This window comes from Neophocaena asiaeorientalis, unplaced genomic scaffold (genome assembly GCF_003031525.2).
Source record: "Neophocaena asiaeorientalis asiaeorientalis breed wild unplaced genomic scaffold, Neophocaena_asiaeorientalis_V1.1 scaffold392, whole genome shotgun sequence".
In the NCBI taxonomy this organism is placed as follows: domain Eukaryota; kingdom Metazoa; phylum Chordata; class Mammalia; order Artiodactyla; family Phocoenidae; genus Neophocaena; species Neophocaena asiaeorientalis.
Genome location: NW_020174421.1, coordinates 1,109,114 through 1,120,165, shown reverse-complemented (window position 1 = coordinate 1,120,165; position 11,052 = coordinate 1,109,114). Strand labels below are relative to the sequence as shown.

Here is an 11,052-nt window from a genome sequence, read left to right as displayed (position 1 = left end):
GGGCTCCCCTCCTGCCCCTGAGACGCCCCCTCCCCGCCTCTGCGCCCGGCGGAAGCTCGGGCTGAGTTCAACGCGGATTGCTTGCCCTGTCCTCTCCGGGACTCCAGCCCAGCTGCGTCTCCCACCGTGCAAACTTCAGCCCCTGCCTGCCGTCCCGCGTCTGAACCGCAGCTTGCCCCTCTACACGCTTCCTCTGCCTCTCCTCTCTCCACTTATGCCCAGCCCGCATCTCTCCCCGCATTTGATGGGCCCTGGCTCTCCTCTTCAACCCCCACTGAAGCCCTCGGCCTCTCCTTGGGGATCCCAGCGCCTGCCTCTTCTTCTCCGCATTGAAACTCGCGCCCCTCCCAGGACTACAAACCCCAGGGCTGACTTTTTCACTCGTACCCTCAGCTCTGCTCTCTTCTCAACATCACCCCGCGCCTCCTCCCCGCACTTCATAGGGGCACCCTTTCCCCGCCTCCCTGGTTTGCTCTGACACCACCTGAGGGAGGGGGCTGGGCTGAGTGGCTTAGCAGACAGAGGTAGGTGATGGTTCTGGTGGGGGCTTATAGGTTTTGTGGGCCACTCCCTTTCTGGCCCAGTCCCCTCTTCCTCAGGGGAGACTGAGGCCCAGAGAGGGAAAAGGACTGGTCCATAATCACACAGCCAGTTCTGTGCTTTCAGGAGTCCTTTTTTATTTTACAGGTAAGGAGAGTGAGGCTCAGAGGCGAGAAGGGCCCAGGTGCAGTCACAAAGCTAGGAAGTGGAGAATCGAGGTGCATAGCCAGGTCAGTCTAACACAGAGGATGAGATCTCAGCAAGGCCCCCTGACAGCTAAGGATACCCAGGCCCTGCCCTCCTGGTCTGACCCCTGCCTTCGGCAGTTTATTCCTCAGCACCGCTCAAGAGGCCTTGCTTTAGTAGAGCCTCTGAGCCAGAGTCCTGGGTTCAGATCCTGCCTCCGGCCACTTACTGGTTGTGTGACTGTGGATAAGCTGCTTAACCCCTCTGAGCCTCAGCTTCTGTTTCTGTGAAATGAGGATAATAACAGAACCCACCTAGAGGGTTGGTGTGAAGATGAAATGAGTTAATACATGCGGGATGCTTAGATTAGTGTCTGGCACCAGGTAAGCGCTTAATAGATTGACACTGTTGTGATTTTGGGCACATCAGAAATCTGCCAGTCCCCTCCCCTGTCCGGGCCTTTACCTGGAAGTTCTTTGTCTGCCCCGTCATTTCCCCCCTTCACCAGGCTAGCTGCTACTCAGGTGTCACCTCTTTGGGATGCCTCCTGATACCCAGGCAGGGTTAGGCACCTCCCCCGGCCCATATTTCTGCTGCATAACTTTTTAAGCCTGGGAGACCCAGAGCTCCTGGACCTCTGGACTGTGCAGTCTCCTTTTGTGTCCAGAGCATGTTCTGGGTACACAGGCGGTGCTCAGTGAATGTTTTCTGTGTCCCAGGCTCCCTGCTGTCCAGTGTAATCTCATTCAGTCTTCCTGTCTGCCTGGGTGGTAGTGATTGTTCTTCCTGTTCTCCAGAGGCTTGGAGAGGTGAAGTGACTTGCCCAAGGTCACACAGCCGGCCAGTCGCCGAGGGGATTTGCACCACTGTCTAGGCCCTCAGGTCCAGGCTCCAGGAGAGGGAATTGGCCCTGCCAACTGGAGCCTGAGAAGCGCTTCCAGTCTGCTCTGCCAGCGGCCCTGAGAACACTTAAAACCACCCCAAGCATATGAGGATGATATCTATTTTTAAAGTCCAAATACCAGGGGGCCTGACCAGCTGTCCAGGCACCCATGTGGCCGAGTATTTCAGTTGAGTCGCCTCTAGGGTTTCTCTGGAATGAAACTGAGACTGTGTCCTCTAACTCCTGGAGGCCGGACGGTGACTGCAAGTGGGGGTCCCAGGCAGGTGGAGGAAGCCTTCGATCCCTGTTGTCCTGGGCCCCCACTCTGTGGGCAGGCGGCTGCTCTACTCCCACTCAGACTTCAACAGTGAAATGGGTAAATTGAGGGGTCTTGCATGAATTCCTACATCATTTATTGAAAACATAGTAGTATTGGTTGAGGAGCCAGGAGACCTGACTGGTGTGCTTCTTTTCCCAACTTGCTGTGTGATACTGGGTGGTTCATGCAACCTCTCTGAGCCTAGCTGCCTCATCTGCCTCATGCCAAAAGCTGCTTGTCCTATTAAAACCTTCCAAAGGTGTTACGAAGTGGGGCAAAGAAAATTCCCATTTTATAAATGGAAAAATTGAGGCTGAGAGAGGAGTCAGTTGTTCAAGGTCACCCAGGTGATAAGTGTATGGCCAGTATATTTACTTAAAGCCAAACTTCGGTGCCCACACTCTTATCTACCAAATGATACCCTTTCCTGTATATGCCCCCTTTACGACCGCCACACACATATACACGCATATGTGAGAGCTGTGTTTGCAGGAACTCTGGGGTGTCAGAAGTGCTGGGGAGTATTTCAGAAGGATTAGTTTCTGAGTTTGGATTTCCACACAGCTGGTTGGCTCTGAGCCCTGTTAGGGGCTGGTCCTAACCCTCCTCCCCCTTCTGCCCTTACCCTGCCCCCTCAGGGCCTCTTTGGACCTGTTGTTTGCTGGGCCTGGAGTCCCAGAGATGAACTGACAGGCCTCTGTGAGTTCACAGTTCAACAGGGGGACACTGGTGACCAAGCTTGCAGTGCAGTGTGAGAGATGCTGTAATGGAGGGGTGCAGAGTATCTGAGAGGGTCCTATCCAGGGGGACCAAGTGTGCTTAGAGATTGTGGGTGGAGGATAGGGCAGGGTGATGAGAGGAGTCTTCCCTGAGACTAGGACATTTGAGCTGGGCCCTTGACAGGTGAATGGGAGTTCAATAGGTGGAGAAGAAAGAGAGAGACAGGAGGCCCATCTTGAGCAAAGGAGTCCATCCCTTGGGTTGCCAGGCTGAGCTGGGTCTCCATGGACTGCAGCAGAAACTCAGCTTCAAGGCCCTGCCTGCCTTCTCTGAACATCCCTTCAGCTGGACAGACTTAGGAGTGCATGTGGCTACCCCTGGCCTTGTCCTGGCTCAGATCCAAACCTCATCCTTCATCTTACCTTGGCTGCTAGTCTTGAGGTGGCCAGGCCCACAGGTGGGCATGGTCAGCCCTGCCACCCCCTCCTTGCCTCCAGCCCAGCCTCCTTTCTTCTCTCGGGCTTGAGGCTTATCCCAGCTGTTAAAAATAAACAGCTATGACACCGACAAGTGCCCTCCTGCCTAAGGGGCCCTAGGGGCCACTGTGACATCCAGCAGCAGGTCTGAGCCTGCAGAGATGAGGCTGGAATCCCACTGTGACCGATTTTGCCATAGCAGGCTTGGTGGGGCAGGGGGAGCGGGTTCTTGGTTGACTTGCTCAAGCTAGAAAGCAAGGCTGGTGTGAAGAGGCCTGGTTGGGGAGCAAAAGCTGGACGCTTTCTTTGGGGCCGCCACTCTCTGATGCGGACTTCACAGCATCTCTCCTCTCTGCTGTCAAGTGCCTGCAGGAGCCAGTAAACGGCTGCAGTGGGCCTGGGGAGAACCTGCTGACCTGGGGAGTGTGCATCTACCTACAGAGGGCAGCCGCCACTGCCTCGAGCCAGTTATAGTCACCAGAGACTGTTGGCCCAGCTGTATTCAAATATTCTGTTTTCAAGAGAATCTGGAGTCTCGCGACTCCAGACTTCTAATTTTTAAATGTCAATAAATAATTCAAATTTTCGAAGAACATTTGCTAGGTGGACACAGCCGAGGGCTGCCAGTTTAAGACTGCTCTCCCCTCCTGATCTTGGCAGGAATGGTGCTCCACGTTGCTACGGCAGCCCCAGCTCTCCGTGACCTTCCAGCTCAGACTCCACTGCAATTTCAAATGCCGGGGACAGGGCATCCGGCCACACGGATCTGCCCAGCTGTGAGTGGGTGGTCCTTGACGCTGATGCCCACCCTGGGTCTGCAAGCTGTGGCTGGGGACTGCTCAGCCATTGCCATCTATGTCTAAGATATGCCTGTTGCCTGTCAGCCTGGCCTGGGGCGTTAGTTCTCAGAGTGTGGTCCCCGCCCCTCAGCCTTATCTGGGAACTTGTTAGAAATGCATAATTTGGGGCCCCAGCTCAGACTTTCTGATTCAGAAACCCTGGGGCCCAGCAGCGTTTGGCAAGCCCTGCAGGTGATTCTGATGCTGGCTACGGTTTGAGACCCGCTGGTGTGAGGGCAGGGCTGAGTGATTCTTTGAGGTCGGGTGGGCTGGGCGGGGCTAGTCCCCCTCCACCTGTCAGGTAGAGAGGCTTCCTGCTGACACCTGACTCGGTTGCAAGGTTTGTGTTTGACCTTCTAGCCCGAATGAGACGCAAATGACGTGACATTATAATCATGGCGGGACACTTAACTGAGTGCCCACTGTGTGCTAAGCACACCCCATACATTGTCTTCTTTTATCTTCCATACAGCCCCACAAGGCAGGTACCGTTCTCATCCCCACTTTTCAGACAGGTTAAATAAGGCTCAGAGAGGTGAAGTAACTTGCCCAAGTTCACATTTGCATAAATGGCAGAAGCAGGAGCTATGTGCTTTGGAGGTCCTAAGCCTTTAGCTGGGATGCTGTGTATCTGAGTCTGCCACCTTGGGCCAGTCGGTGTCTCACACACGCGTTGCCTCGTGGTAGCCCAACTGTGCCCACAGCCCAGATAATCTATTGCCCTTGACTTCCCCTGACCCTTTGTATCAAGGTCTGCTTCTGGGGAACTCTGAGGTACTGCCCAAATCACCGGGGCCCAGGAGCTGCTCGGCAATCCTCCTCCGTCCTCCCTGCCCAGGTTCATGGCTACCAGTGACCTGATGTCAGAGCTGCAGAAGGACTCCATCCAGCTGGATGAGGACAGCGAACGCAAGGTGGTAAAGATGCTTCTCAGGCTTCTGGAGGACAAGAACGGGGAGGTGCAGAACCTGGCGGTCAAGTGGTGAGTGTCGACCCTGGTGGTGATGGGAGGGTCCCTGACCCTTTGGGGTACAGCCTCTGAGAGAAGAATTGCTGAGCGTCTGTTGGAGCCCCAGTGGAGCTGGACAGTGACTTGGTGTAGGTTCCCCCAGAAGTACACCCTGTGGCAAGGATTCAGGTATAAGTTTACTAGGAAAGAGATCCCAGGAAACTAGGTAGGGGGGGTAGAGAAGTGAGGCAGGGAAGGAAGAAAAGCAATAAAGCATCAAGCAAGTTTCTCCTGTGGGTGAGTGGAGCTTACCCCTGCTGGGGATCCCTGGCACACAGTGTAGGACATGCACCTTGGAGTGTTCCCACCTGCCAGCTTTCCTTGGTTGAGGGCTGCTCCTGGGGTAGGTGGAGCGTTATGCATTCCTTGGCATCTCCAGCCAGGGAAAGCCCTCAGGCACAGATGCAGGTGTTGGCAGCTGAAAGGTCAGGCTGGCATGCACAGGAGTGGTGGGGGTGAAAGAACGCGGCGGGGGTGGGCGCGTTTGCCATAGGCATCATGAGGTGTCGTTCTGAGACCTTTGCCAGTTACCCCCAGAGCTGAAAAAGCAAGGTGGGGTATGTGCAGGGCATGTGTGTGTGTGACGGGGTAAGCCGGGGACTGAGGAATGGCGGGGGTCAACAGAATTGGGGCACTGCCTCTCCAACAGTACTCTGTGGGCTGGATCCAGGTGTTCTGGGTGGGTAGTGAATTTCAGCTTGATCCCAAGAGCACAGGAATTCAGTAAAGAGTTTCATGCAGGAACAAGACGTGCTCAGCTTTGTGGTCCGGGAGCATCCCTCTAACGGTGGAATTGAGATCAGGTGGACTGGTTTCCTACTAGCAGAAGCAAAACCCCTTTTTATAACACGCGGTCTGAAATACTCTTTTCTTATCACGAAATGAAATTCATGCATAATAGAATCTGCCTTTACACATGATTACAAAACAGTTTATATAATGCCTTAAACCGGAGCATAAAGGACAAATAGGAGGAACGTTGTTGATGGTAAAATAGTATGTGTTTCACTGTGTAAGTGCTCAGGCACGTTGACGGTAGACGTATCATGAAATCGTGAGAGGCCTGCACCTGAGGTAGGCTCGCCAAGGCAGGAAGCAGGTGGAGACAGGTGTGGACGTTGGGGACTCAGCACAGGCAGCATTGATCTTACGAGATTTTCTGAAATGGTGACCGTGTCCCGGTAAAGTTTCCCAGGACAATAAAGTACAGTCTTCCTTCGAGTTACCTGATAACTACATTTTGGGAAATTTTAGAGTATATTAAAATATTAATATTTTAATATATTAAAATAGTGCAGAAAAGTACTTTGTGTTTATATGTAAAATGAAATTAGGTTTTGGACTCAGATAATTATAGAAAGGCTTTTTACCTGTGTGAATGCCCAGTGGGATGTTAGAAACTCCAGCAGGACATGGAACATGGTTTTGCAATATTGTCTTTCTATCATCCCGGACCTCCCCAACCCAAACCCCCCCTCCCCCATCCCCTCAATAAAAGGCAGAAGTGCCGTCTCATTAGTTGTGATGAACATAACTAATAGAAGCCCCCCCCACCCAGTAAATATCCAAAACGCCCCTCAGGGCAGAATCACCCCTACTGAGAACCAGTGCTATAGAAGGTAGAGTGGAAAGACCTGTGATTACTTAGAGGAAGAGGTCAAGAGTTTGCAAAGTGGTGTGCACTGCGGCCACCTGGGACCCTTGTTTAAACTGTGTGCTCCCCACCCAGGGATTCTAATTCAGGAGTGGGCTGGGGCGGGCAGGTGAGGATGTAGTGCCCGGGAATCTGCATTCTAATGCACACTGTCATCTGAGAACCACTCTTAGGTCAGAGGTTCTCAGCCTTGACTGCATGTTAGAATCACCTGGGGAATTAAAAAAAAAAAATCCCCAGCTCCAGGCCACACCTGAAGCCAACTAACTGAGACACTCTGGGGCTGGCACCTGGGTAACCATTTCTTAAAAGGTCCCAGGTGATGGCAATGCCCAGTGAAGGCTGAGAAGCAGTGTGGTGCAGTTTTTAAACGTTCACGTGCGTTCGAATCGCCTGGGGGTCCGGTAGCTGTCGGGTAGGACCTGAGCTGCTGCATCTCTGCGTCTCCAGGTAGTGCTGATCTGTGACCACACTTGGAGAAGCAAGCCTCTAAGGCAGGTTCTCAAAGTGTGGTCCCTGGACCGTCAGCATCTACTGCGAACTTGCTGGAAATGTAAATTCTCAAGCCCCACCTAGACCCCTTAAGTCTGAAAAGCTGGGGTGGGGCCCAACAATCTGTGTTGTATGTGTTTTTTTTTTTTGGTTACGTTGGGTCTTCGTTGCTTCATGTGGGCTTTTTTTCCTAGCTGTGGCGAGCAGGGGCTACTCTTCGTTTGCAGCGCATGAGCTTCTCATTGCAGTAGCTTCTCGTTGTGGAGCGCGGGCTCAGTAGTTGTGGCGCATGGGCTTAGTTGCTCTGCGGCATGTGGGATCTTCCCGGACCAGGGCTCAAACCCGTGTCCCCTGCATTGGCAGGTGGATTCTTAACCATTGTGCCACCAGGGAAGTCCCACAATCTGTTTTAACAAGTCCTGTAGGGGATTCTGATACACGGGCAAGTTTGAGAACCCTACTCTTGGGCATTCCTTGGTTTCCAGTTGAGGTTGCCGGGTTCGATGGTTTGGCCATATACTGAGATGTAAAACCCAAGAGGAGATGCAGGTTTGGGAGGTGCCAGGAATGATGTTGGCATACCCAGACGGTACCTTTCTTTCTGGCAAAATAGGAAGTCCCCTGTTGATCTGGGGCCTTTTCCTCAGCACATGTGGCCCCACAGACATGAGGGGATATAAGGGGCAGCCCAACTCGAGCTGAGCCTGGGCTTTTGGACCTCCTCCCTCCCTCCCTCCATACTCAGCCTGGGTCCTCTGGTGGGCAAAGTGAAGGAGTACCAGGTGGAGACCATCGTGGATGCCCTCTGTGCCAACATGCGGTCAGACAAGGAGCAGCTCCGAGACATCGCTGGCATCGGCCTCAAGACCGTCCTGTCGGAGCTCCCCCCTGCAGCCACAGGTACTCAGGTCTTAGGGACTCGGTGCTATTGCTATTTGTCCTAGTTTATGATTGAAGAAGCTGAGGCTCAGTGAGGTGAAAGGACTTACCCAAGGTCAGCCAGCTAATAAGTGGCAGGGAATTCAGACCCAGATCTGTTAAACTTCATGGCTCTGTTTCAGGGATGCTTTTAGCTGCAAGTAGCGAAGTCTAACTAATGGCAGCTTGAAGAAGTAGGGGATTACTTTTCTCACATAACTCTGAAGGGATCAGCCACTCCATTTTTACAGCCATTCAGAAGCTCATTTAGGACAGGGCTGAAGTCTCTACGCATGTCTCTTGCCCTTTATAAGAAAAGCACGTGTTTCCCTAGAAGACTTTGACCTGTATCTCAATGGCCAGAACATGGTCACCTGGCCTCTCCAAGCAGCAAAGGAGTCTAGGAAAGAAGTGCTTAACTTTTCCCACCTCCCCATTGGAAGGCAAAGGGCAAAGGGGTCAGGTGTGGGGGGAGCCAGCCAGCAGGTCCGCCCTCGGTTCTTTAGCTCCCCAGCTGTCTCCTTTAGTTTGGTCTGACTCTGCGTCAAACCTTGGACCACGCCACCCTTGGCTTCCCTGGTCAGCAGGATTTGAGGGATGTGGGCTCAGGAACACAACCAGAGCAAAGGCCGACCACAGGTGGAGGCCAGCCCTGGGCCTCACCGCACCCACCTTGTGCTCTGTGCAGGCTCTGGCCTGGCCGCCAGTGTGTGCCGGAAGATCACAGGCCAGCTCACCAGTGCCATCGCCCAGCAGGAGGACGTGGCTGTGCAGCTGGAAGCCCTGGACATCCTCTCTGACATGCTGAGCAGGTGCGGGAGGCCACCCTGGGCAAGGAGGACAGGGGGACAGGGAGGGTCTCAAATTCACAGAGCCAGCACTTACTGTACGCCAGTCCCTGTGCCAGGGCTCTTTAATCGTACCAGCAGTGTCCCAGGAGAACTCGTTTGTCAGCATTTTCTGGGCTCTGAGAGGTGATGTGGCCTGTCTGCAGGCACAGTCAATAAATGGCAGAACCTAGGTGTTGAATTCAGGTCTCTCCGTAGCTGGAGCCCACGTGTGTTCATCCTCTCCATCGGCCCTTCTTTCTCTTTTTTTTCTTCTCTTGGATTAGTATAGCTGGGCCTTGGTTTTAAATTGCACTACACATTTTTAAAGTATTCATTCATTCAGCCTCTCAAGATTTGAGCACCTACTGGAAAAATGTCAGGTGCTGGACTAGTTCTGGGAATATGGAGTTGGCTGGGTCTTGGCGGCCCCTAAGGAAAAGCTCACAGGCACATAAACCTGTGAATGGAGTAAGAACAACAATACGGCTAAGAGCAGGGCCCGCAGGAGCTCAGAGGAGGAGCCCTTAACCCAGCTGGGGGGTGGGGAATCTTCCTAGAGAGGGTCCAGCCAGCTGAGCCTTCAAGGGTGGGCAGGACTTGGCCAGGCGTGGGTGAGCATAAGGGGGACCCCGTATGGGGGTCAGAGGGCAAAGACCAGAGAGACATGAGGTCCTGGGGGTTGTGCAAGGCAGTCATGGGGTGTCATGAGGAGGGGCTGGTGTGGAGAGATAAGGGCTGGGAGGGTGGGGCAGTTGACTGAAGATTCTACTGAAAGTGTGAGGGGCTCATGGAGGGGTTCTCGGCAGGCATGAGGAATGCCCTGGGTGTATTTGTGTGTTTTAGACTGATCTTTCTATGTGCAGAGTGCACGGAAGATGGGAGGGGCTTGAATGGGCAGGGAAACTGCTTAGAAGGCTTCTGCAGGCAGGTGAATTCAGGTTGTATTTAGGAGGTGGACTCCACGCTTGGAGTGGATGAGAGGCAAAGACTCAAGGCTGACACCCAGGGGTCTGGCTTTCCTAACTGTGGGCACAGACACAGGGCCACTGGCCGTGTAGGTGCACTCCAGGAGCAGTGTCGGGGTGGGCGTGATGGTTTCCGTTTGGAACATGTTGAATTTGAGGTGCCTGGGAGGTACCCACTCAACCGAAAACTCCATAGGGCAGGACTGAGGGCCAGAGTCTGTCTTGCTCTCCCGAGTTTCCAGCCCAGGCCCTGTCACATAGTAGGTGAACACATAAATAAATGAAACCCAGGAGAGAGGTCTGGGCTGGACAGAGAGATATGGGAGGGTGAGGTCAATGTGTTGGTGTAGAGGGAGAGAAGAAAAGGTTTCAGGACACATGGGACAGGAAAAGCACAGGCCTGGTTTGAAGGTGGGAAAGAAGCTGCTGCAGGGGGCTGCGTTCTATCTGTGCAGAAACCATTCTCTGGTGTTCCCTCTTGCCTTGAGCCCGGAGCTCAGCTTATCTAAAGGGCATTGGGGAGCCACTGAAGGAGTTAGGCAGAGGCACACTTATTTATTTATTTATTTGCGGTACGCGGGCCTCTCACCGTTGTGGCCTCTCCCGCTGCGGAGCACAGGCTCCGGACGCGCAGGCTCAGTGGCCATGGCTCACGGGCCCAGCCGCTCCGCGGCATGTGGGATCTTCCCGGACCGGGGCACGAACCCGTGTCCCCTGCATTGGCAGGTGGACTCTAAACCACTGCGCCACCAGGGAAGCCCGAGGCCCACTTTGGATCACTCTGGCCTCAGTGATGGGGAGGGTGAGGGTCCTTGGGTTGTCATAATGGGGGAGGCGGCCAGGCACCCATGGGGAGAGGGGAAGTGCCTGGCCCAGGCTGCCCGCCGGGGGGGCCTCGCACGACACCCCTTCCTTCCGGCTCCCCAGGCTGGGCGCCCCGCTGGGCGCCTTCCACGCCAGCCTCCTGCAGTGTCTGCTTCCGCAGCTGAGCAGTCCGCGCCTGGCTGTGCGCAAGCGGGCCGTTGGGGCGCTCGGCCATCTGGCGGCCGCCTGCAGCACCGACCTCTTCGTCGAGCTTGCGGACCACCTGCTGGACCGGCTGCCCGGCCCACGCGCGCCCGCGAGCCCCGCGGCGATCCGCACCGTGATCCAGTGCCTGGGCAGCGTTGGCCGCCAGGCAGGCCACCGGCTCGGTAAGGGGGCGGGGCCCCACGTGAGGGG

General features: G+C 54.5%; 1 protein-coding gene across 4 annotated transcripts in view; it reads left to right on the top strand.

Annotated features, from left to right (window-relative positions):
- The window catches only part of CAND2 (cullin associated and neddylation dissociated 2 (putative)), a 29,177-nt gene that overhangs the window by 260 nt on the left and 17,865 nt on the right, over window positions 1-11,052 (top strand). For 2 of the 4 annotated variants that reach the window (XM_024756447.1, XM_024756451.1), the window contains exons 2-5: window positions 4,802-4,945; window positions 7,864-8,018; window positions 8,725-8,848; window positions 10,759-11,024. In XM_024756447.1, the coding sequence (XP_024612215.1) occupies window positions 4,802-4,945; window positions 7,864-8,018; window positions 8,725-8,848; window positions 10,759-11,024 (689 nt within the window). Of the gene's footprint in view, window positions 1-721; window positions 771-3,784; window positions 3,901-4,801; window positions 4,946-7,863; window positions 8,019-8,724; window positions 8,849-10,758; window positions 11,025-11,052 lie in introns of those variants that run through there. The other 2 variants (XM_024756449.1, XM_024756448.1) reach the window with 2 other exon arrangements.